General features: G+C 44.0%; 1 protein-coding gene across 1 annotated transcript; it reads right to left on the bottom strand.

The window, feature by feature from the left end:
* Positions 1-362: 362 nt before the first annotated feature.
* LOC126174729 (uncharacterized) lies at positions 363-16,207 on the bottom strand. The gene is made up of 3 exons (XM_049921092.1): positions 15,932-16,207; positions 1,990-2,355; positions 363-776 (listed from the first exon to the last, which is right to left on the bottom strand). Exons 1-2 carry the CDS (start codon positions 16,205-16,207, stop codon positions 1,993-1,995), a joined length of 639 nt encoding a protein of 212 aa, XP_049777049.1. The 3' UTR covers positions 363-776; positions 1,990-1,992.
* Between the last annotated feature and the right edge of the window lie 11,153 nt (positions 16,208-27,360).

Raw genomic sequence — 27,360 nt, 5'->3', positions numbered from 1 at the left:
CGGACGCGGGATTGAACCGTCGTCCTCCCGAATACGAGTCCAGTGTCTAACCACTGCGCCACCTCGTTCGGTGAAGTGACTGTTGGCAAAAGTGAGATTTCACGTTTGTACCGAGAAAGTTAATATCGAAATCGCAGGTACACTATTGCTCCACCACTGCTCTATGATTTACACGGCGTATTCTCACGCGGTAGATATATCGTCCCTTCAAAAGCTTCAGAATAAGTTTTGTCGACGGGTTTCTCATACCTCAGGAAACAAAGCCAAGATGTCCTGGCTCTAGAGGAGACATAACGACTAAATATTTTCAGAAACGAATTTAATTTCATTATTCACAGTTTTATTTTTACATGATGCTTGGTCACTTAACCAACGGTCGTATCAACATTGAGCCACTATTTTGTTGTAGTTGACCAGGTCAGGCTAGAGATAATTTCGTTTCATTTCGTAGACCAGAAGGATTGGTCAGTGAATTAGTGTATTACAAGATACATTGTCTAAAGATGAAACAACTCTTTCTTGTCACAGTTTTGTTTATGCCTGCATTGTTTCCGCCAGTTAATGTACTGAATTTATTACACAGAATTTATCTCTCTGAAAAATGACGAAGATAATTTGATGCTGCGAGAGAACCTGTCTTTCAAAAAGCGTTGTAACAGCAAGGAAACTTCGGTCATGTGCATTTCGTATCTTCACGCTTCTTCGAACGTCGATAGAGATGATAATACCAGTCCGTTGCTGTCTACCCTAAGGTAATAATTGCAGCTTCGCAGTTCCTGGAACAGAGAATAAAGCCACGTATTAGCCTATAAAAGATTGAAAGCAATTTTATAGAGATAAATAAATAGACAATGTCTTTATAGATTGTGTAAATACTGTTTTTATTTATTGTTCTGGCAAAGCATGACCTTGTGGTGAAGAAAATATGAGCTCTATAAATGAGAAAACCATTAGAAAGGTTGAAACGTTCCTAACGGATTCATTAGTGAGGTTACATCCAATGACTAGTCCACACTGAATGCCACTGAGCTCTCCTAAAGGATCCATTATGCTTTTACTGGTCCCCTACAAACAAGGCAATACGCTTCTGTTTATACAGGCTGGGGTAAATGAAAGTAACACAGACGACTGGACACGATTGGATGTGAATGTATAATAACCACACCTTGTGACGCGGACGCAAGGTGTACGACCGCCACTTGATCCACACCGGTTCAAAGTGTAGTGCGCATTATGTCAGTGTGAGTGGAGCATTGCAAAGGATCGATGGTACTCACATTGGGGCGGCGGGTGTCCGTTGTGGAAAGTTACATGACAGCAAAGTCGTGGAAACGATGTGGTCAACTGTTTGCTGAGAAGTTTAATGGTGTGTGCCAGCAACACTTTGTCAGAAAATGGCGTCAGACTGAATCCGTTACGAAGAAGTCAAAAAAACACGCTTGCCCACCATAAAATGTGCCTGCATTTCACCAGAAAATTCTTCAGAGTCCAAACAAATCAAACCGACGCAAGAGTCTGGCACTTCAGTCAAGCGAAGACTCAACTTCGACCTGCAGTCGTAGCTGGCCACTTGCTGCCCTGGGGTGCAAAATTGCCAAGAGATGAATGGTGGTCACATTTTCTATAGTTTAGTATGTATTTCCTTTCCTTTGCTGTGTTTCTTTCTACCCTGGAATTCTGTTCTCCAGGCCACTTTTATTTGCCCCAACCTGAATTGGAGGATATGCCTCTCGTGACATTATTACTTAATTTCGCATTACATAGAAGTGCCGGGATGTTTTGATCAGACAGTGTGCCTTTTGTTTCTGAACCTGTATCACCCTCCCCCCCTTTTTTTTTTTTGACCAAATTTTGCACTCCCGTTGCGTTGCGCTGTATCACCCTCCCCCCCTTTTTTTTTTTTGACCAAATTTTGCACTCCCGTTGCGTTGCGCCCTTGGCTGTGCCCTATCTCGCCACCCATTGTGTGCGGTCCTGGTGACATGTTACCTGTTATTGCTGGAGGTGCAGCATGTAAATGGCGAGTCTGTCGTGTGGGTGTGGGGGCTGCACAGGCATGTCGATCTGGCTGTACGGCAGCTCGTAGACGACTTGCATGCCCGCGCGGCGCGCCAGCCTCGCGGAGAAGGCACTGGTGCAGAAGATCATCACCAGCGGCAGCCGCAGCTCCTCCTTGGCCATCCGCAGCGACTCCGCCAGCAGCGCCGCCGCCAGACCGCGGCCGCGCGCAGATCTCGCCACGGCCAGGATGTGCACCTCGAGCGCGCTCCGAGCAGTCGTATGCGACCACACGTCCGCCTCTGCGAAGGCCGCATCCACCACGCGCAGCACCGCGCGTAGCTTCTCATCGCGCACCTAAAACACCGTTACGTTCTGCCGTCACTGCTCACCACAGTGGTACAACGCCCTCCTCTAGTGGAGTTGAAACGTTTGCTTCTTGTCTGAGATCTTGCAGTTTCCGTAGTGTCAGGCGAAGTCCCACTGGCGCCCGTGCCGTGCACGAAACAAATTACGCAACCCCTTGCTCCGTAGTGAGCCGTAGTAAAAAATGCTGTTTTGAAAAGCGCGCCACAGCGACTAGTGTAAAGCAGTCGCCCACCGTTTCTGGCGGTGGCGCCGCTGCGGCAGTCGCGACTTTGGTGTCTTCCTCTGGTGTGAAAGGGGAAAGGTAGGCTGTTCACGTGCATTTAAGAGGCGCGATAAGCTCGCCAGTGAGCAGTCTGGGCGAGTCGGTCAGTCTGCAGTCAGGCAGTCTGTCAGTCTCGGCGAGTCTAGTCAGTTGGTCATGCGGAGTGGGTCTGCGTCAGTCACTCGTCACCGGTTCCTGGTCTGTCTCTCGTTCGCATTTGCGCGGCAGTCAGTGTCGGTTTGTCGTCCGGAGTGCTAGTGTGTGTTAGGCCGCCAGTCTGCTCGAGTTTGTTGAGGCAATGGGTATTGGCGGTTGGATCGATCGGTTGGTCGGTCGCGCACTGGGACACAGGATGACTTGTCCGTCTTGAGCGTCGGCGAATGTGAGGTCGCCCCGGAAGTCCAGTGGGCCACGCCGTATAGCGAGAGGTAGTGGCTTCACGGCCGACACGAGAGCAGCAGGAGCCAATCTACGACATCGGTCTGCCCAGTGCGAGCTGCGACGCCGTGAGACGGGAGATCGGCGCGCCTTCCTGCGTCTGTTGAAGCGGCTGGCAGCGGACGGGGCGGGAGAGCGTTTTGAGGGTCCTGCGCCAGGTCTCCGCCACACATCGCAGTTTTTAGAAGTTAACTGATTGCTGGTATGTTGTTTCATGTACTTGTTAAATTCTACTTGTTTTCTTGCTCAGTATCTCGTTCCCAGCTTGCTCGCCTGTCTTTTGTCCGCATTAGTTAGCCAGTTAGTGTCTGTCTGTCACTCTGCCGTACGTTAATGGCTGCCTCTGTCATGTTTGCCGGATTCGGTGTTAACGAATTTATAGAAATAAGGTAAAGGCCAAATTCCTGAAATATGTTTTTTATCTTGCCTCTCATCTTGCGAGGCGGTATGCGTGTAATGTAGAGCATGTTGTACATTTTATGTAAGTCTGAATTTCATGGGTTGTATTTAAATAGTCATTTTTATAAAGTTGCCACCCTTCCACCGTAAGAGCCCTTTTAAAACCAAATTGCACTTTGGTGGCAAATAATTTCTTAGTGTGAGTGTACCATTTCCATCCCTCTTACAGGGTGTGTGAGTTGTTAAAAATTTTAGTTTAAAGTAATCCGGTGTGTTGCAGATTTACACCAGTGTAGTTTTTCAGAGGTCGTTGTGAGCGGTCGTGACTTTGGCCGTGGTGAAAGGGAGCGGAAGCTTCTCAGCCCGAATGTAATTGTAACTTGATATTGCAAGGGTGATTTCTGATTGTAATTTAAATCTGTTTTTGAAAAGGCTTTTAAGAATAAAATTCACATTTGTTAAAGGTAATTTTATTTTCCATCAATTACTTCCAGGCAACTACTTCCACGCTCACCTAGTGTGATTAAATGTGTTAATGTTCTTGGTGAATCACCAGCAAATAATGTAAATTCTTTAAGAAAAGATTTTGAAAGCCTAAATCTACGGTTCACATAGACTTCCTTCAAAACATGTTTCGGTGCACCAGTATTACTTCCGGTCACTGCCACACGTACACTATCGAGCTAAACAAGGGTTGTCAGTTACGCTTTGACATACAAGGCAGAATTAAAATAGTCGTTTCTTATGCGTCACAAATCAGTGGCCTGTAACAATCATAGTACTTACAAAAGACCCTCCTATCCGAATAATGTATTGTGAAACGAGCACCACAAACCGTCCTCTAAAAACAGGACACAATGCAAAGTTAAGAACACACATATGAATTCGTAAGTATTCAATGCAACAAGTGGAAGTCTACCTCGTACACACATAAAAAAAAAAATTTGCGTCACCCCATTTCCCAGAACTCGTGAAGATAGACTGTGGATATTGTATAACAGACACAGTCCCTTTGACTGTTCAGAGATGTCACTAAACCCGCCCAAAGATGTAAACAACCATGCATGAGCAGTTGCTATTAGACGGAGGGGGGTCCGACCGCCGGTCATTATCAGTCATTCCACCAGCAATTAGGTATATGGCTCATGTTGTCTGTAGTCCAACCGTGCCTAGACGGTAAATACCGCGGTTCGATCTCGTTCGCATTGTTACTTTGTGCCAGGAAGGGCTCTACTAGGGAACCGTCCTGGGTATGTTGTTCGGACATGGAGGAGAGATAGAGAGACAGGAACTATCGATGGCATACCTCGCTCAGGCCACCCAAGTGCTAGTACTGCAGTGGATGACCGCTACCTACGGATTTGGCTCGTTGAACCCCGACATCAACGTCACCATATTGAATAATGCAGCCATAGGACGTCGTGTTACTAGTCAAACTATGCGCAATAGGCTGCATGATGCGCAACTTCACTCCCGACGTCCATGGCGAGGTCCATCTTTGCAACCACGACACCATTGCAGCGCGGTACAGATGTGAACACTAACATGCCGAATGGACCGCTCAGTTTTCTTCACCGATGAGTGTCGCATATGCCTTCAACGAGACAATCGTCGGAGACGTGTTTGCAGGCAACACGGTCAGCCTGAACGCCTTAGACACACTGTCCAGCGAGTGCAGCAAGATGGAGGTTCCCTGCTGTTTTGGGGTGGCATTATGTGGGGCCGATGTACGCCGCTGATGGTCATGGAAGGCGCCGTAACGGCTGTACGATACGTGAATGCCATCCTCCGACCTATAGTGCACCCACATAGGCAGCATATTGGCTAAGCATTCATCTTCATGGACGACAATTCGCTCCCCCATCGTACGCATCTTGTGAATGATTTCTTTCAAGATAACATCGCTCGACTAGAGTGGCCAGCATGTTCTCCAGACATGAACCCCATCGAACATGCCTGGGATACATTGAAAAGGGCTGTTCATGAACGTCGTGACCCACCAATTTTCTGTACAGGTTTCGGAACTCTCGGAACCGGGGTGATGAAAAATTTTTTTTGATGTGTGTAGTTATCAAGCACAACCTACAGGTAGATAATGCCCACACATTCTGCAAGATGTTTAACATCGTTTTGAAAAATTCAAACCAGAGTAACACCCACTAAAAACAAGATGCCGCGATGGTGGCGCTGTCTGTGAGTGGAGCGGAATGTCATGTGTTATCCCATATACAGGTCAGTAATCATGTTGTAGGGGTCGAAGCAAGGCCGTTCATTCGTGGTGGGATGCTATTTCCGATACGGCAAATCTTTCATGCAAACTGTCTTTCGTAAGCATTTTAAGATTCTGCCCCGATATCCAGTTCTACAGGCTGCAATGCTTTGTATATACGTCCTTGTGGTTGATGGTCTGCGGAATTTTGGCCGTTCACTGACGTAACAAAATGAAACATCTACAGCAATAGTTTTAAGGTAATTTTATTGCAATGCAACCAGGTTTTGGTGACTTCGATACGCCATCTCCAGGCGTTAACTGACGCTGAGGGAGTGAACTCCAATAGTATACACGATCCCATCAGTCTCCTACATCTATGAACTGGAATCTGTAGAATACTGTGAAAGCAACATTATGCCTACAACCATCAACTACCAAGATTTGGTTATTGACACTTGTTATTTGTCTGATGTAGTATTTCATAGGTAAATTTGAATAAATGTTGTACGTTGTGTAAAAGTTCAATTTTATTTTGCGATTAGTTTGTATGTTATTCAAATTTAAATCTGAAGTCATCGAAACACTGAGAAAAACCCTGTAAAGTGAGATCTCTCTCCATATAGTAAATGCTTGCTCTTTAATTAAGTTCCTTTTCACATAAACCGGAAAGCATTAGTATTTATCATCGACTGTGTCACCTCCATTTTTTCCCATAATTCGCATGTTTGGATATTATCTCACCAGTGACTTCCACGGATGTCCTCATAAAACCTAATTCCACTATCCTTATTTGGTCCCTTGTTTTATTCATAAGAGGCCACATTTCTACACTGTAAGTAACTATATGCTCAATAACAGTATGCAGCATCCTTTTATTTGGTCTGCTGACCAATACTGTGGTTCGAAAGTGCATGCAGTAACTTTGTCACTCGTTTACCCATCACTACTTTGCTCTCAACATCTTTGTTACAAGTGCCTTCACTATGGATGACACAACGCAAATTTTTAAAATTTTCACATCCTTCATCATTACCTCTTTTAATTTTTTTATATCCTGTGGATACCAAGATGCGCAACAACAACTGAAAATGGTTACTTATTTTGAGATTTTGCGTGAGTGATAGTGAATTAGTAACTGGAAACAAGCACTTAGACAACCCTAATTTAGTCTCCAACGATAAAAATATCATTCTCTTTTTTTGAAAGTGCAGTGCGCTGCAGAATAAAATACTTCACAACAAACTGAACATGGAATTACGTCATCATGAGGGTACCGTGTATTTTTGTGTACCAGTGGAACATCAACGCTTGAAATCTACAGTTAAATTATTAGACTGCCACACAGAAACAAGGTCATTGAGGATATTTGGGGATTTCAACTATCAGTTCCCAGTTCATCATCAACACATACTGTATTCCTGAAATGATGGATAGCATGGCGTTTCACACCAGAAGTAAAGTTTTTGCAAAAACTGAGCCACAGGATGCTTACTTACAGTTCCCTATGGACGAAACATCCAAAACTTGCTGGTCGCTAACGTACCATTTGGTCTTTTTCAGTACAGTCGCCTAACCTGCAACATCGCCAGAGCACTGGCCATACTCTAACATCTCACAAGGGACGTTCTGCAGATGGGGAAGTATTCGACACTATGACTCTCAATGGCAAAAATGGACAGTATCGATCAAGCTACTTGGACTTCTTCTTCAGCATACTCCTACAGGCTAATTTCAAAATCAATAAGGAAAGAGTCTGTTTCTTTGTTCCTCATATGGATACCTGATACATGTTTTCATCACTTCAGGGATACGCCCCTCTCTTTATTGCATGGCGGCATACAAAAACTACTGACCCTAAGAGATTCCAAACTCCTCAAATCCACGTTAGGTCAAATGAACTACTGCGCAAAATTCATTCCTCGTGGAGCAGCTATAACTTAACAGCTACATCAGATCTTTTACAAGAATGTTATATGGCAATGGTCCTCCGTTTGCAGCAAGTCTTTCGAGATGTCAGACAGGCCCTACTCCTTCCAACATGCCTCAAAGCATACGACCCATCCAAACCACTCATATGGCAGCAGATGCATTCGACTAGTACTGGGTGACCGCTCCTTCTCACGAAGTCGACGGAGTTGAAAGCTGAACTGCATTTGTTTCCAAGAAGTTAATGCAAGCACAGTGGATATCAATATGACATACATTACCAGTCCACAGCAGAACATGCCAACAGTTTGAGGGGGTGCTTCTGAAGTTTGCTTTCATACTGTTAAGGGCGGAAGTAAAATGTTCCCTGCTGGACGCCTAAATGAAACGGTGATGAGTAGCAGTCGAGAAAGAAAAACGAAACTTAAACAGTTCTTGTTTGACAATATGTACTCGAGTTTTCCTGGGGCATCGTAAGATTCTTAAATGGTTCGGAAGACAGGCGTGACGTGATGATAAGCTGCAGGAAACCAACAGTGATCAGAAAACAGTTCATCGTTAGTTTTGGACAACCTTCTGAGTGTGCTCTTTTTTCTGACGTGGTCTAGCATTCACAGTAATATTTCAGAGTTGTAGCAACAGGCAGAAAAGACACAGTGTGCGTACTATACGGCTGCTTTGGCATCAGACACTCGTCCAGGTTGAGTGATTAGTGGCACCCATAGCACTGCACATGGGTCTGCTATGGTGCAGCATGGAACAGTCAGCACTGCTGCTATTGCAGGTCGCAGTGCTGTCTGTATCTAACTCTGAACTTTTGGTTGAAGAGCAGCAGCAGGCTGCTGGTGGACTCCAGAGATGTCTAGAGGTGGCGGGGAGGCAGCGGCACAGTGCTGGACCCCAAGTCCTGAGGAGTCAAGCAGCAGTCAGCAGTAGAAGTGTGGATGCTGACATAGTTATGGTGAAAACTCCAGGGTTGCAGCTGACGCAGTCTGGGTGAAGCTACATTGCTACATTTCATACATTAGGATGGCTATGGACAGGTTTAAATACTGCTACTCAACGCTGATTTAGTTGAAGGGTTGCATTTGTGTGTCACCCTGAACCATCTGGAGCAGGGCAATGGCGAGGGGTGTGGAGCAGCTCGCCTGTAGTAACTTCCTGAAGACTGACCTGTTGTTGTCACTTCGAAGGCTGTGACAAGGAACTGATGGCCACATGCTCAGCATGTAGGTCAATGACCAAAGCTGTTAGCCATCAGCATGGCCTGTTTACTGTCCATATGCACTGCCTCTGGCTATAACTCCTGTTGTAGTTAATTCACTTACAGTACTGACATAAAAGCCAAATCAGACATGATTAACTTACCCAGTGACATAACAGTTATTTTCTGCCATTTTTTGGAGGATTCATTTCAAATGGCTGTGAGCACTATGGGACTTAACAGCTATGGTCATCAGTCCCCTAGAACTTAGAACTACTTAAACCTAACTAACCTAAGGACATCACACAACACCCAGGTATCACGAGGCAGAGAAAATCCCTGACCCCGCCGGGAATCGAACCCGGGAACCCGGGCGAGGGAAGCGAGAACGCTACCGCACGACCACGAGCTGCGGCGTGGATTCATTTCCCTGATAAGTCATGCAATTGGAAACAAAATGATTGGCCGGTGGGTCACAGGGCTCTTGAATATCTGGATATTCAGGCCTACCTGTACTGCTGTCATGAACGGTTCACTCTCAATGTTGTCGTCTTGCTCCACGAAGATAATAACCACGTCAGTGACACTTGTACAGGCACTCCAACGCTGCTCTTGACATTGTTCCATGAAAGTCATTAGCGTATAGTACTCTCGAAACGGTTTGACTTGCCAAAATATCTTTTGGAGAGGCATCATCAAAGATTTAGAAAACATGGTTGTGGTGAGCATGAAATGTCAGAGCAAGCAGGCAGTACCAGTTCTTCATTATTTTTCTTGGCCTGATGCAACATTCCTGTGGCGTCACATTCACCTAGATTTCTGGGCTACTCTTGGTTCATCGTGATAAATGCTACCAGCTGTTGTCCATAGTTTCAAAAATGCATTCAGTGTCATCAACAAAATTGCTCCAGTCCATCTATCTCATCTTCTCAGTTCAAGGGTTCCCAGAAACCAAAACAGCAGATAATTGCCCTCAGTTCCCAGAAACCAATACAGCAGATAATTGCCCTCAGTTTACATTATCAGAACTTCGCATAGTTACGGTACATAGTCGCGTTGTTCCACACTTCTTCTAATGGACTAGCGGAGAGGTTTGTCTGCACCTGCAACTGAAAGAGTCGCACAGCAAGACGATTCTGATAAAGCTCACGGTTTATTTCTTGCCTCCTACCACTCTTCTCCACAGGAGGGATCCAGCCTGGCTGACAACCTGCATAGTTTGCCATATCGATCACAGATGCGTATCATCGATACCATCAGTCTCCTGCATTCCACCCGACATGTGCGTCATCACGGTTGACCCTTCAGAATGCAATGTGGGCACCAGTTTTTCCCGGTCACCGGCTCATGTACCACACCTCTTAGCAGAGTGAATCCTGCTGCCTGGTGGCTCCCACTGCAGATAGCAAATACTATTGTACTGTTGCAGGATGTTGGCTACCAGACAGAAGAATTCCCACAATTTTCTGTTCCAAAGTTGGTCTCCTCGACACCCAATTCTGTCAACCGTGAACACTGGTTGCCTCAGCCACTGGACCTGTAGGATACAGGACCTAGAGCACTAGTGTTCCTATGGGCCAGGTACCCACTACCATGGATGCTGAAACCTCCTGCTAGGTTCTCCACTTCCTCAGGGCACTGGGAGCACTGGTGCACCGAAAAGTGTAACTATATCTCTTCTAAGGGAGACAGCCCTTCAGCATTACAGCCATACACCAAGTATGGTCCTCACCAAAAGGCACAGGGTCTGCAACAGCGAACACCACGGGTGCAGTTCCAAGCACCGTGCGTGGCCCTCGCCAAAAGTCACAGTGTCTGCAACGGCGAACACAGCCGCTGCAGTTCCAAGCATGCGCCTAGCCTACCGATGGCAGCAGCAGTTTCAATATCGTTCGCAGAAGAAACTGCTGGAAGAGAGAACGAGTCGTTCACAATACGCTCTGGGTGGAAAGCATTTTCGGATATGTAACTTCCTGGCAGATTAAATCTGTGTGCCGGACCGAGACTCGAACTCGGGACCTTTGCCTTTCGCGGGCAAGTGCTGCAGAGTGCTGCAGAGTGAAAATTCATTCTGGAAACATCCCCCAGGCTGTGGCTAAGTCATGTCTCTGCAATATCCTTTCTTCCAGGAGTGCTAGTTCTGCAAGGTACGCAGGAGATCTTCTGTAAAGTTTGGAAGGTAGGAGACGAGATACTGGCAGAAGTGAAGCTGTGAGGACGGGGCGTGAGTCGATCTTTTGTAGCTCAGTTGGTAGAGCACTTGCCCGCGAAAGGCAAAGGTCCTGATTTCGAGTCTCGGTCCGGCACACAGTTTTAATATGCCAGGAAGTTTCATATCAGCGCACACTCCGCTGCAGAGTGAAAATCTCATTCATTTTCGGATATTTCGACTGATGCTCTGTTCGCCTCAGATTTGCAGTTCATGACGAAAACCAGTGAAATTCTTGCTTAAACACCGCATGCACAATGCCGTTTCGCTGCCACCGGATTTGAACAACAGAGAGAAAGAAGTCTCCAGTCTGAGCTCGAAGTCATGTCGATATGTTCATGTGCATGCAGAGATTTGGGTACAATTCACACTACCTTGAAGGGGTGCGGGGAGAATTGTTTTTGCCTCTGTATCAGTGCTGACAACACACACACACACACACACACACACACACACATACACACACACGTACACACAAACGCGCACGTGCGTGTGGGCACTTTATTCATTGCATACTACCTACGGCTGTGCTACACACTGATAGATCACAAGCGTTGTAGTATGCTACAGTAGCACGGCAGTTACTCGTGAGTTGTGCCGATTTGAGCAACAGTCACAGAGGCCATAAGCTGACGAACAAACTAGTTACTTGCTGTCGGTTCTCGTGTAAAAGTCTGTGCTAGTTGTTTAATTTTGTGCAGGTATTTCCACGCACGTTTTCTGAGTTCCGTCAACTTTTGGTGACCCGCCCACGTACCTACTTGGTCTTGGTGGAATTCGCATGTTAAAGGTGCTACCCGCAGGCATCTGACAAATAATTGGACAGGATGTAGAGTTAGCGGATACTGTAGGAACTACATATGCTTCAAAATTAAATAGGAATACTTCTAGACATCAACGTTCTTGGCGAGTATGTCGGTTAGGTACAAATACTACAGGATGGTTATACTGGCTGCATATCGATACGCGAGAAAAAACGACTGTCTTCGTTCCTCTGTACAAGTCCGAATTTGTTTAACTTCCCCCTCATGGCGAATAAGATGTCTGTGAATGGTAGTAACACGTTTCTGAACGAACAGTCTCCGAAATTCAAGATTAAGTCTTATGTGACATGTTTTCACCAGTGCTAACTGCAGATTATTGAGCTCATTTGTGCCGTTATCAACCTGACTAAAGAAGACCGTGACGAATTTCGCAACTATTCTTTGAATTTTCTGTTTATTCTGAATAAATAGTGGTCTAGGGAGAAGAATAAAACTCAATAACTGGTCAAAATAGAGGTCTATAACTGGCCTTGTATGCGAATTACACTTTCGAATGCTGCTTCCAGTAACTGTCTGGCATCCGTCTTAAATTGTTCTTTTTACATACTCTGAAATATTTGACCGTGTGTAATTCCAGTGACTGCTCAAACAAAGTGTAGTGAAATGATAACAGGTTTTCTGCCGTGGAACTATTCGCGTACATAAGGTATAAAAGGGCAGTGCCTTGTCGAAACAAGGAAGATATCACAAATGAACTTCTATAAATTTATGCTGTGTATAGTTCGAAATTATGGGCAATAACAAAAAAAAAGAAAGAAAGAAAGAAATGAAAATCGCTTATGCAGGCAGCGGAGATGAAGCTCGTATGTAAGAGCCTGTGATAAAATGCATGAAATAAGGAATGAACCATAAGGTCAGATTTAAAAATCTTTTCAGTTAATGGCGAATTAGAGGAAAATAGGTTGAAATGGAAGGATTGTATTGACGGAATAACAGTAGACTGTGGAACAATAATGAATTATGGGCCGACATGAAAGAGAGATCAAGGCAGACCTCAGAACATGGATGGATGATACATACCGAATCCTTAGAAAGAAAGAGATGATGAACGGAATGTAAGCTGTTAAAATGTGGCTGCACAACAAAGAATTAGATGGCTGGATCGGACAACTAAATTCATTTCCGTTCATGGCGGAAATCGATATAGAATGTGTAACACCCCAAGGACAAACAGCACCAAATAACAATTTTTGTGAAGACTTAAAGTAGGGAAGAGAGTCATCTTGACTGTGACAACAACTATTGGTGATAAAAAAAATTTACACCGACAATGTTTTGATTAACAACTGTAAGACTCAAATACTGAGAGTAACATAAAAAAGAGGAGAAAAGGAAAGGATTGTCATGAATTATTTTTTTTACATCTATAGAATAAATTTAAATGCATATGAACGAAGGTTAAATTCAAGGAGGTAATTCGATCAAAGATAACATTTACCATGGAAGAGAGTTGTAGTCGCATCGAAAAGGAAATTCAGTGCGCCTGCAATGCAACTCGGATATGGAAATGTTTAGTTTGTTGCTCTTGAGTCACTCTAGAGTACTATTGCGATAGTCTTCTGGAAGCAAACGTTGTTAGATTGAATCGGTTGTGAAAGTTCGATAATTCGTGAGAGGGAGACTAAAGCCATACTCAGTCATTCGACTGAATAAAGTAATCTTTACCGTTATCAACGCGACTGTGATTTTAATTGAGTGATATTGATGTACTGGACTTAACCTTCGGACTGATGAACAGTTGCGAATTTGACAGTAATGGATTACTGACAAGAAAACTATTCGTTGTCTTGAGTAGGACAAAATAATATAAAGTCATGACGAAAAACCAATACGCCGTTCACTCAAAAGTTGTTATCAACGTCACTATTACTGGACTGATGAGAAGTTAATTCTGAATGACGTATCGGTGTGTGTGCGCGGTACGGACAAACAATTAATTACAAAAAGATTAATAAACTATGAGTCAAGAGATAAATCAGATATGTCGCCTACTTGATTCAAGGAATAATATTACGTATGTTCATGTTAGTAATTGAGTCTTTTAAACATTTTAAGTGACTGTGTGAAGACGGGAATAAGACAGTGAAAGGTGAATAATATAAAAATCAACATTATGGCGAGTTACAAGGCCGTTATTTCAACATAAGTGCCCTCTGTAGTTGCGTTGTACTGTTGTCAATAATTTGACGTAGCAACGGCTTAGCAACGGAATTACGAACAGCGATTATTAATCCTCGCTAAGGATGATGTGACAAACGACCGTAATGATAGGATCAAGAACCAAGATTTCATTGCTCAACTAAACTAACCGGGCATGAGATAAAAGATAAACTACTACAATTTATCAGTTAACATAAACTGATAAGACTGCTGCGGACGAACAACAGAATATTTCTTAACTACGCGAGGAGCTGTGTTTTACGAGAGTTACACGCGCTGTTCCACGTCATACTGACGGGGACGAGCATCATTACGAGTCGCGTCTCCTCCCGACGAGTGCACAAGGAGGGAAGGGACGTCACAAATGCCAATCAGAACATGAGAGTCTCTGGAATGACTAATATTAGTAAAAGAACGTCTCAGAACTGGACTGAAAGAGACTCAGGACCGGAAGGAAACACACATATTGCGAAGACGGAGTATTGGCCAAATAGGAAAGCTCGCCAGAATTAAGAACTACGTGGTTCAGTGTAGCCTGAATGGAATATATGGTTCAAATGGCTCTGAGCACTATGGGACTACTTAAACCTAACTAACCTAAGGATAACACACACATCCATGCCCGAGGCAGGATTCGAACTTGCGACCGTAGCGGTCGCGCGGAATGGAATATAATAATAACAATAATAATCAATAATTTGAGATCAAGACTGGTGTTAAACAGGGAGATGGATTGTCACCATTGTTGTTCAATATAGCACTGGACGAAGTGATCAGGCAGTGGAGAGCAATAAACGAGGAAATGCGAATACCAAAGACCCATGTGGGAGACAAAAAGGACAACAGGGCTCGAGTGAACTGCCTAGCCTTTGCAGACGACATAGCAATAGTAAGTGAGACGGAAGAAGACGCAAAGACACAACTTGACGACTTAAGTAAGGTAGCCAGAAAGGTGGGACAGAGGATCGCCTATAACAAGACAAAGACATTAAATACCACTGCAGACTGGGAAACACCGGAAGGCATTGTGAAAATGGTGGAGAAATTTAAATATCTGGGAGAATTGATAACAGGAAGAAACAGGAGCAAGGAGGGAATAACAGAGAGGATAAAGAAGATGAGGTGAGCCTTCTGCATAACGGGAGACATATATAATAAAAAGAATATATCCACAGAGGCAAAGTTACGCCACTACAAGGCAACGGTGAGGAATGCAGTATTATATGCTGCTGAGACGATGACACTAGGAAGAAATGGGGCAGAACAACTAGAGAAAGAAAGATAAATACTGAGAAAAATAATAGGTCCCAAAAGAGGTGGAGAGAGGTGGATGCGAAAACCTAGGGAAGAATTGTACTGGAACATGAGAACAATATCTGGGGAAATCAGACTCAAAAGGGCAAGGTATGCTGGACATGTAGTTAGGATGAGTATGGACAGAATGACGAAGAGGGTGTGGGAAACAACAGGGAGGACAAGGGGAAAGACAGGAACCAAGTGGGTTGTTGAACTTCAGAAGGACTGGTTGGAATTGGGGACCAAGGTCGAAGGAAAATTGGAGGAACAAATATACACCGACCAATTTGCCGGAGATCAATGATAATGACTGGAAAAGATTAGAGTGTCACCGGTGGAGCCGACAGAAGAAACGGAAACTGAAGATCTCGGAAGATGAGCAGGAGAGAAGAAGAGAAAGAATGAAGAGGTTCTGGGAGAAGAAGAGGGAAATGGAGTCCACGAAGGGGCTACCCGTGGTCCTACAGAGGCCGTAACGTAAGAAGAAGAAGAATAAGAAGATAATCAAGACAGTAAATACAGTAGACATACTCGTACAGAGCGGGCACGATTAGTTTAAAATAGAAAAAGATGGATGAGAATAATACAGAAACAGATGAAGAGACGATTTTGAAAATGAAAGTATCTGAGACACCTGCAGCTGCGCCTCCTTCTCGTGTATCTCGGGCGTCACGAAGCTGTTGATGCACATGGCCACGGCCTCCCCGGTGCTGGCATCCTCTGCGATTAATGAGTGGCCTTCGCCGAGCGCCGACAGGAAGAGCATCTCCTCGGTGGGCGGTCCTCTGGTATTACCGAACGCCACGCCGAGAGGCTCGTCCGGGTAGAAGGCGGTCCTCGCCAGCCGCTCCACGCGGTCGCGATCCGTCGCTCGGGCGCGCACTATCCTGAAACCCTCCGGCGACTCCATTCTGTGCAGTCGCGTGGACTGGCCAGGTGCTTGTAACTAGAGCGTCTCAATCGCAGCGAGAAAAGCACCTTCAATTGTAGCGATATGCCTTGTCTGCTAATTTTTCAGATTAGCTAGCAGTCTTCTGATAAGATAGTGATAAGATAGTGTAGTATCCAGATGGTCCCTTGTACATTAATCAGCCAGTCTATGATGAACACTCCCGTACAGTGCAAATGAAATCGTCTACGTCGCCTGAAGATCTTCTAATTAGCGAAAGCTGTATAACAAGAGAAAATAACGATTTGCAAGCAATGGCCCAAAGACAGTAAACATTAATAAAATGCCAATTCACAAAGATTAAGCTGCTGACTGAACAAAACGTTTCTCTACTAGCAGTTTCGACACACAGACCATCAGGTATCATTAAACATCACCCAACATAGCTAACGTAGGTACTGATTGTTATCAACAACAAAATGTAGCATAGGAGGATGATACGGCATGAGAGCTATACTAGTCATATGGTGTCGGTCACCAACTTTTAACATTGAAACTCGTTACAAATTATCCCCATTGTGATCAACCAAAATGAAATTCCTTGTATACAGGGTGTTTCAAAAAGGTACGGCCAAACTTTCAGGAAACATTCCTCAGACACAAATAAAGAAAAGATGTTATGTGGACATGTGTCTAGAAATGCTTAATTTCCATGTTAGAGCTCATTTTAGTTTCGTCAGTATGTACTGTACTTCCTCGATTCACCGCCAGTTGGCCCAATTGAAGGAAGGTAATGTTGACTTCGGTGCTTGTGTTGACGTGCGACTCATTGCTCTACAGTACTAGCATCAAGCACATCGGTACGTAGCATCAACAGGTCAGTGTTCATCACGAACGTGTTTTTGCAGTCAGTGCATTGTTTACAAATGCGGAGTTGACAGATGCCCATTTGATGTATGGATTAGCACGGGGCAATAGCCGTGGAGCGGTACGTTTGTATCGAGACAGATTTCCAGAACGAAGGTGTCCCGACAGGAAGACGTTCGAAGCAATTGATCGGGGTCTTAGGTAGCACGGAACATTCCAGCCTATGACTCGCGACTGGGGAAGACCTAGAACGACGAGGACACCTGCAATGGACGAGGCAATTCTTCGTGCAGTTGACGATAACCCTAATGTCAGCGACAGAGAAGTTGCTGCCGTACAAGGTAACGTTGACCACGTCACTGTATGGAGAGTGCTACGGGAGAGCCAGTTGTTTCCGTAGCATGTACAGCGTGTGCAGGCACCATCAGCAGCTGATTGGCCTCCACGGGTACACTTCTGCGAATGGTTCATCCAACAATGTGTCAATCCTCATTTCTTTCTTTTTTTTTTTTATACTCCGCAAGCCACCCAAGCGCGTGTGGCGGAGGGCACTTTACGTGCCACTGTCACTACCTCCCTTTCCTGTTCCAGTCGCGTATGGTTCGCGGGAAGAACGACTGTCTGAAAGCCTCTGTGCGCGCTCTAATCTCTCTAATTTTACATTCGTGATCTCCTCGGGAGGTATAAGTAGGGGGAAGCAATATATTCGATACCTCATCCAGAAACGCACCCTCTCGAAACCTGGCGAGCAAGCTACACCGCGATGCAGAGCGCCTCTCATGCAGAGTCTGCCACTTGAGTTTGTTAAACATCTCCGTAACGCTATCACGGTTACCGAATAACCCTGTGACGAAACGCGCCGCTCTTCTTTGGATCTTCTCTATCTCTTCCGTCAACCCGATCTGGTACGGATCCCATACTGATGAGCAATACTCAAGTATAGGTCGAACGAGTGTTTTGTAAGACACCTCCTTTGTTGATGGACTACATTTTCTAAGGACTCTCCCAATGAATCTCAACCTGGTACCCGCCTTACCAACAATTAATTTTATATGATCATTCCACTTCAAATCGTTCCGCACGCATACTCCCAGATATTTTACAGAAGTAACTGCTACCAGTGTTTGTTCCGCTATCATATAATCATACAATAAAGGATCCTTCTTTCTATGTATTCTCAATACATTACATTTGTCTATGTTAAGGGTCAGTTGCCACTCCCTGCACCAAGTGCCTATCCGCTGCAGATCTTCCTGCATTTCGCTACAATTTTCTAATGCTGCAACTTCTCTGTATACTACAGCATCATCCGCGAAAAGCCGCATGGAACTTCCGACACTATCTACTAGGTCATTTATATATATATTGTGAAAAGCAATGGTCCCATAACACTCCCCTGTGGCACGCCAGAGGTTACTTTAACGTCTGTAGACGTCTCTCCGTTGAGAACAACGTGCTGTATTCTGTTTGCTAAAAACTCTTCAATCCAGCCACACAGCTGGTCTGATATTCCGTAGGCTCTTACTTTGTTTATCAGGCGACAGTGCGGAACTGTATCGAACGCCTTCCGGAAGTCAAGAAAAATAGCATCTACCTGGGAGCCTGTATCTAATATTTTCTGGGTCTCATGAACAAATAGAGCGAGTTGGGTCTCACACGATCGCTGTTTCCGGAATCCATGTTGATTCCTACATAGTAGATTCTGAGTTTCCAAAAACGACATGATACTCGAGCAAAAAACATGTTCTAAAATTCTACAACAGATCGACGTCAGAGATATAGGTCTATAGTTTTGCGCATCTGCTCGACGACCCTTCTTGAAGACTGGGACTACCTGTGCTCTTTTCCAATCATTTGGAACCTTCCATTCCTCTAGAGACTTGCGGTACACGGCTGTTAGAAGGGGGGCAAGTTCTTTCGCGTACTCTGTGTAGAATCGAATTGGTATCCCGTCAGGTCCAGTGGACTTTCCTCTGTTGAGTGATTTCAGTTGCTTTTCTATTCCTTGGACACTTATTTCGATGTCAGCCATTTTTTCGATTGTGCGAGGATTTAGAGAAGGAACTGCAGTGCGGTCCTCCTCTGTGAAACAGCTTTGGAAAAAGGTGTTTAGTATTTCAGCTTTACGCTTGTCATCCTCTGTTTCAATGCCATCATCATCCCGGAGTGTCTGGACATGCTGTTTCGAGCCACTTACTGATTTAACGTAAGACCAGAACTTCCTAGGATTTTCTGTCAAGTCGGTACCTAGTATTTTACTTTCGAATTCACTAAACGCTTCACTCATAGCCCTCCTTACGCTAACTTTGACATCGTTTAGCTTCTGTTTGTCTGAGAGGTTTTGGCTGCGTTTAAATTTGGAGTGAAGCTCTCTTTGCTTTCGCAGTAATTTCCTAACTTTGTTGTTGTACCACGGTGGGTTTTTCCCGTCCCTCACAGTTTTACTCGGCACGTACCTGTCTAAAACGCATGTTACGATTGCCTTGAACTTTTTCCATAAACACTCAACATTGTCAGTGTCGGAACAGAAATTTTCGTTTTGATCTGTTAGGTAGCCTGAAATCTGCCTTTTATTACCCTTGCTAAACAGATAAACCTTCCTCCCTTTTTTTATATTCCTATTAACTTCCATATTCAGGGATGCTGCAACGGCCTTATGATCACTGATTCCCTGTTCTGCGCTTACAGAGTCGAAAAATTCGGGTCTGTTTGTTATCAGTAGGTCCAAGATGTTATCTCCACGAGTCGGTTCTCTGTTTAATTGCTCGAGGTAATTTTCGGATAGTGCACTCAGTATAATGTCACTCGATGCTCTGTCCCTACCACCCGTCCTAAACATCTGAGTGTCCCAGTCTATATCTGGTAAATTGAAATCTCCACCTAAGACTATAACATGCTGAGAAAATTTATGTGAAATGTATTACAAATTTTCTCTCAGCTGTTCTGCCACTAATGCTGCTGAGTCGGGGGGTCGGTAAAAGGAGCCAATTATTAACCTAGCTCGGTTGTTGAGTGTAACCTCCACCCATAATAATTCACAGGAACTATCCACTTCTACTTCACTACAGGATAAACTACTACTAACAGCAACGAACACTCCACCACCGGTTGCATGCAATCTATCCTTTCTAAACACCGTCTGTACGTTTGTAAAAATTTCGGCAGAATTTATCTCTGGCTTCAGCCAGCTTTCTGTCCCTATAACGATTTCAGCTTCGGTGCTTTCTATCAGCGCTTGAAGTTCCGGTACTTTACCAACGCAGCTTCGACAGTTTACAATTACAATACCGATTGCTGCTTGGTCCTCGCATGTCCTCACTTTGCCCCGCACCCGTTGAGGCTGTTGCCCTTTCTGTACTTGCCCGAGGCCATCTAACCTAAAAAACCGCCCAGCCCACGCCACACAACCCCTGCTACCCGTGTAGCCGCTTGTTGCGTGTAGTGGACTCCTGACCTATCCAGCGGAACCCGAAACCCCACAACCCTATGGCGCAAGTCGAGGAATCTGCAGCCCACACGGTCGCAGAACCGTCTCAGCCTCTGATTCAGACCCTCCACTCGGCTCTGTACCAAAGGTCCGCAGTCAGTCCTGTCGACGATGCTGCAGATGGTGAGCTCTGCTTTCATCCCGCTAGCGAGACTGGCAGTCTTCACCAAATCAGATAGCCGCTGGAAGCCAGAGAGGATTTCCTCCGATCCATAGCGACACACATCATTGGTGCCGACATGAGCGACCACCTGCAGATGGGTGCACCCTGTATCCTTCATGGCATCCGGAAGGACCCTTTCCACATCTGGAATGACTCCCCCCGGTATGCACACGGAGTGCACTTTGGTTTTCTTCCCCTCCCTTGCTGCCATATCCCTAAGGGGCCCCATAACGCGCCTGACGTTGGAGCTCCCAACTACCAGTAAGCCCACCCTCTGCGACTGCCCGGATCTTGCAGATTGAGGGGCAACCTCTGGAACAGGACAAGCAGCCATGTCAGGCCGAAGATCAGTATCAGCCTGAGACAGAGCCTGAAACCGGTTCGTCAGACAAACTGGAGAGGCCTTCCGCTCAGCCCTCCGGAATGTCTTTCGCCCCCTGCCACACCTTGAGACGATCTCCCACTCTACCACAGGTGAGGGATCAGCCTCAATGCGGGCAGTATCCCGGGCAACCACAGTCGTAGTCCGATCGGGGGATGCGTGGGACGAGCTGGCTGTCCCCGACAAACCCCCATCCGGACCCCCACAGTGATGACCATTGGCAACAGCCTCAAGCTGTGTGACCGAAGCCAACACTGCCTGAAGCTGGGAGCGAAGGGATGCCAACTCAGCCTGCATCCGAACACAGCAGTTGCAGTCCCTATCCATGCTAAAAACTGTTTTGCAAAGAACGTCTGAACTAATCTACAGAGAGCGCAAACAAATCGACACAAAATTTAAACAGTTATTAAAATACAAGATTGCCTAGTAATGCTGCCACTTGAGCATTGCTGACACACTGCTCGGCGGCGGAAGGAGACTACGCGATTTTACACTATTCAGGTACTAAAACGCGATGCTGAAACTATCAAATACTATAATACGCCCGAAATTTATGAATTAAACAATGCAAGTACCAAAAACACGCAAAGAAATTAAGAATTAAACTATGTAACAAATGAGTGAGCTAGGAGTATACGACTTGCTGCTGCAGCTGCTTATCCAACGGCGGCAGGGAGCACACTGACTGTGACCAACCGACACCGGCCGTTCAAAACAAAAACAGAAGACAGACGACTACGCGAATTTACACTATTCAGGTACTAAAACGCGATGCTACAACTCTCAAATACTATAATACGCCCGAAATTTATGATTTAAGTAATGCAAGTACCAAAAACACGCAAAGAAATTAAGAATTAAACTATGTAACAAATGAATGAGCTAGGAGTATACGACTTGCTGCTGCAGCTGCTTATCCAACGGCGGCAGGGAGCACACTGACTGTGACCAACCGACACTGGCCGTTCAAAACAAAAACAGAAGACAGACGACTACGCAGTGCAAATGTTCTCTTTACGGATGAGGCTTCATTCCAAGGCGATCAAATTGTAAATTTTCACAATCAACATGTGTGGGCTGACGAGAATCCGCACGCAATTGTGCAATCACGTCATCAACACAGATTTCCTGTGAACGTTTGGGCAGGCATTGTTGGTGATGTCTTGATTGGGCCCCATGCCCTTCCACCTACGCTCAATGGAGCACGTTATCATGATTTCATACGGGATACTCTACCTGTGCTGCTAGAACATGTGCCTTTACAAGTACGATACAACATGTGGTTCATGCACGATGGAGCTCCTGCACATTTCAGTCGAAGTGTTCGTACGCTTCTCAACAACAGATTCGGTGACCGATGGATTAGTAGAGGCGGACCAATTCCATGGCCTCCACGCTCTCCTGACCTCAACCCTCTCGACTTTCATTTATGGGGGCATTTGAAAGCTCTTGTCTACGCAACCACGGTACCAAATGTAGAGACTCTTCGTGCTCTTACTGTGGACGGCTGTGATACAATACGCCATTCTCCAGGGCTGCATCAGCGCATCAGGGATTCCATGCGACGGTGGGTGGATGCATGTATCCTCGATAACGGAGGACATTTTGAACATATCCTGTAACAAAGTGTTTGAAGTCACGCTGGTACGTTCTGTTGCTTCGTGTTTCCATTCCATGATTAATGTGATTTGAAGAGAAGTAATAAAATGAGTTCTAACGTGGAAAGTAAGCGTTTCCGGACACATGTCCACATAACATATTTTCTTCCTTTGTGTGAGAGGAATGTTTCCTGAAAGTTTGGCCGTACCTTTTTGTAACACCCTGTATAAACTATAGAAACATTTCATGAATACAGCTGTATTTACTGTTACACGTCTACACCTTACATCAAGACGGTCTGTTCCGTTTCCATCAGAATTGGTCGTACCATCTCTTCAATGGTCTTCCTAAAGATGTTCTGCCTTTCGGTTTATGTTGTTTCTTGGCTTTAGTGATTTTTCTACCTGGTATGTGGTGTATATGTTCTTTCCATCTTAATTGGTATTGTTTTATTATGTCAATTATGTTTTTCATGTTCACTTCAGCTCAGATGTCGATATTTCTCTTTTCATAGATCAAAGTATATCCAGGCACGTATCTAACGACATTCATTCCACGTGATTCTATTCTCCTTTCATCTGTCTTCTTTAATGGTCAAGATTTCATATCCATAGAGCAGTGCTGCTATAACAATAAAGATGCAGAATTTTAGTAAAGTATCGCTGAGGACTTTCGTTGCCAATGTTCTCTATAAAGATCCATAGAAACACTTAAATAAGTCTACCTTTTTTGTATTTCTGTGTTTGCCTTGCATGTAATACTGCACCCTAAAAATTTAAATGTATTAATTTCCTTCATGATCTGCTTGACAATTTCAATCTTAATTCGCATGGGCTTGCGGCCATTGATTTCGTCCATGTGATTGAGACGTTCAGATTGTGTTCTCTGGCTATTTTACTACAATTAGAGGCAGCTTTGTACTTGATCGTCAGCAAAAATAGTGTACTAATACGCACGTTGTTAATTTAAAATGTTTTATTGTCTGTAACCAAGTTGTCGACATATATACTAAAAATATTTGGGGCACCTTTGTCGAACTTCTTGGTTTATTTCAGCCTTATTATGTCTGCATCCCGCTACTTTTATTTTTATTTTGTTGTTAATACTCGTATGTAAACCTCATACAGCTTTTATAAGATGAGGTGGAATCTCTTTGTTTCTTTAAATTTGTCGCAGTTTGTTTCGATTTACGTTAGCAAACGCCTTTCTGTAGCCAATGAAAGTAAGAAAAGTTGTTAAATTGAATTCGCGATACTTTTCAATTACTTGCGACATGATGAAGATAGAGCCCGAGTTTCATAAACTATGAATCATATTTGGTATCAGATAGTAAAGTTTCAGCGATTGACGATAGTGGTTTTTTTATAATTGTAGCATACAATTTATAATTTGTAATCGTAAGGCTAATACCTCTGTAATTGTGAAATTCATGTCTGTTTCCTTGCTTATAAATGTGGCATATCTGGGCTATATAACCATTTATACTTGGCATATTAATAAAATGGAGTATTCTTATTTTTGCAATATTTGGTGCATATTTGATCAGTTCTATGTTGATTTTGTCACAGCCTTGAGTCTTCCTCTTCTTGCTAGAAATTATCTCATCCTGTCGCTCCTCCAACGTTATTAAGTCTCCCATCTGGTTCAGACAGAACCACCTGTGCATCTTGCACACCATACCAGAGTGTTTTATAGCGTTGCACCCAATTATATTAAGATATTATGTTTATTTGCAGATTGTCCTTAACTTTTTTCAAATGTTTCATTAACTTGTAGGCTTTGTCTTGTATTAAATCATATTCAGTATTTGTAATACATTTTTTTCCAAGTAAGGTTTGTAAATTGTCTGAATTTCCTTTTGACTAGAGCTGACTTCCTTTTATAATCTAGTCTCAGATCCTGGTAGCCTCGTGAATTCAACATTTTCAAGTAGGACGCCCCTTATCTTCAATTAAACTAGGCATTTTATCACCCCAGTATTGCCAGCCCATTTAGAAAAAAGAAAAAAAAATTTTTTTTTTGTGCTAGAGCTTCTGTTGCTGCTTTAATTAGTGCTTACTTTATGCTATTCCATTCCCGGTTGACGTAATCCGCTTTTATACTCGTACTTAACCTTACGTATTCTTCAAACCTTTTCTGATGTAGTAACTGGATACTCTCATCTTGATGTAAGTATGCTTTAAATGTTGCATCACCATTATTTTCTTTCTGTTTGGCACATACCTTCCATCTTTAAAGTACTTTTATTTTCGCGACGCAACAATTGATCTGGAGAGACATGTGACCACTGAAGACCCTTGTGTCTTGCATTAGAGACCAATTCTTCTAATTTGCAATTACATAGTCTGTAGTTGTTGCAGACTCTCCAGATGACCAGGTAGGTTTTTTAATCTGTTTACACCAGAAGAATGTGTTTGTTATTCTTAGATCATTATTTAATGAGGACGGCTGCAATCTGTATCCATTTTTATTTACTGCAGGTTTCCCTTCAGACCGAATAACGTTTGCCATGAGGGCGTCACTCATCCTTGAATTTCAATCTCCTGCTATTATCAGATAATCATGTATGTTTATATTATACAGTGTTCCTTGAAACATATCATGGAAGTCTCCAGCGTAATCATCCTGTCCTTCTTACAGAGTATGTACTACCGGTTGCCGATAGACAGTCACTTGGTATCTTTATTCTGACCACCATTATCCGTTCATTGATGAGGGTGCAGGAGTGCATTTTGTTTGTTAACTTTGAATGTAAAAGTTTCATTGAAACCGTTTTTATCGTTTGAAGCGTTCATGACATAGGAGAAAGAGAAAGAAATGTGTAATCCACTTCATTTACGTAAAATGGAAACAAGAAGACGTAATTATTATCCTATGTCTTTAACCAGTAGTTGTTATGGGAAATGTAACAACAAGGCTTTTGCGTTGTGACTGAAGTGAGTTTAACACGAATAATAACTTTAGATGCCATCAAAACCAATTGACTCTAAAATTCAGATGATGTATGGGAAAATTGCGCCATAACGGAGGCATCTTGAGAGGCAGACGTGGAAAGTTGAGTACATCTACATCTACATCTACATCTACATTTATACTCCGCAAGCCACCCAACGGTGTGTGGCAGAGGGCACTTTACGTGCCACTGTCATTACCTCCCTTTCCTGGTCCAGTCGCGTATGGTTCGCGGGAAGAACGACTGTCTGAAAGCATCTGTGCGCGCTCTAATCTCTCTAATTTTACATTCGTGATCTCCTCGGGAGGTATAAGTTGGAGGAAGCAATATATTTGATACCTCATCCAGAAATGCACCCTCTCGAAACCTGGCGAGCAAGCTACACCGCGATGCAGAGCGCCTCTCTTGCAGAGTCTGCCACTTGAGTTTGTTAAACATCTCCTTAACGCTATCACGGTTACCAAATAACCCTGTGACGAAACGCGCCGCTGTTCTTTGGATCTTCTCTATCTCCTCCGTCAACCCGATCTGGTACGGATCCCACACTGATGAGCAATACTCAAGTATAGGTCGAACGAGTGTTTTGTAAGCCACCTCCTTTGTTGATGGACTACATTTTCTAAGGACTCACCCAATGAATCTCAACCTGGTACCCTCCTTACCAACAATTAATTTTATATGATCATTCCACTTCAAATCGTTCCGCACGCATACTCTCAGATATTTTACAGAAGTAACTGCTACCAGTGTTTGTTCCGCTATCATATAATCATACAATAAAGGATCCTTCTTTCTATGTATTCCCAATACATTACATTTGTCTATGTTAAGGGTCAGTTGCCACTCCCTGCACCAAGCGCCTATCCGCTGCAGATCTTCCTGCATTTCGCTACAATTTTCTAATGCTGCAACTCCCCTGTATAATACAGCATCATCCGCGAAAAGCCGCATGGAACTTCCGACACTATCTACTAGGTCATTTATATATATTGCGAAAAGCAATGGTCCCATAACACTCCCCTGTGGCACGCCAGAGGTTACTTTAACGTCTGTAGACGTCTCTCCGTTGATAACAAAGTTAGCTATCGGAGAATATGAGTTAGCGAAGAAAATTACACAGTAGAATAGTTAAATGCAGGTTAAACAAAAAATATTGGATGTTCATAAATAAAAGATTTCTATTGGGTTCGAAATTGCCTTGCTCCATCAGATGTAGCCTTTTTAAATGTTAGAAAATATACAAACTGGATAATGAATTTATTCTTCAGTCATTGCTGAACGGTTGCACAACTAACGTTGTAAAACTGCAAACTGTCCAAGTCATAAAGTTGTGTTAGGTAGAACGTGGCTGTAGGGAACTGGGTTAACAGTCAAATACAGCAAGGATTATGTAACTCCAGACCAAATTGATAGACATGTCCCCATGAAAATAGACAATACAGCTTCACTTCGAGTTTTCACATTATGTTGAATGATTGGTTGCCTTATTTACACAGTTCTCTTGCGTCAGCAGCATCACGCATTGCATGTGGATTTTCATTGGAGAGGACACTATTGACGTACATGAGCTTCAGGCTGTAACGAGCTTGTCAAGGTACTGGCAACGTTTTCTGTAGTAATGGATTTCACTGTTGTTTGGACGACAGTAATGTATGAATGCACTTGGGAGGCGTCGATTATCTTTGAAATCCATCACTAAGTGAAAAACCATACGCATATATTG

This window comes from Schistocerca cancellata, chromosome 1 (assembly GCF_023864275.1).
Source record: "Schistocerca cancellata isolate TAMUIC-IGC-003103 chromosome 1, iqSchCanc2.1, whole genome shotgun sequence".
Lineage (NCBI taxonomy): Eukaryota > Metazoa > Arthropoda > Insecta > Orthoptera > Acrididae > Schistocerca > Schistocerca cancellata.
Note: the sequence above shows the minus strand (reverse complement) of the source record. Positions and strands in the feature narration are given on the sequence as shown.

Coding starts and splice junctions, on each gene's coding strand:
- LOC126174729 (XM_049921092.1), bottom strand. CDS start 16,207: ATGGAGTCGCCGGAGGGTTTCAGGATAGTGCGCGCCCGAGCGACGGAT. Junction 2,356..15,931: donor AGAAGGAGGCGCAGCTGCAG/GTGTCTCAGATA, acceptor ACGGTGTTTTAG/GTGCGCGATGAGAAGCTACG.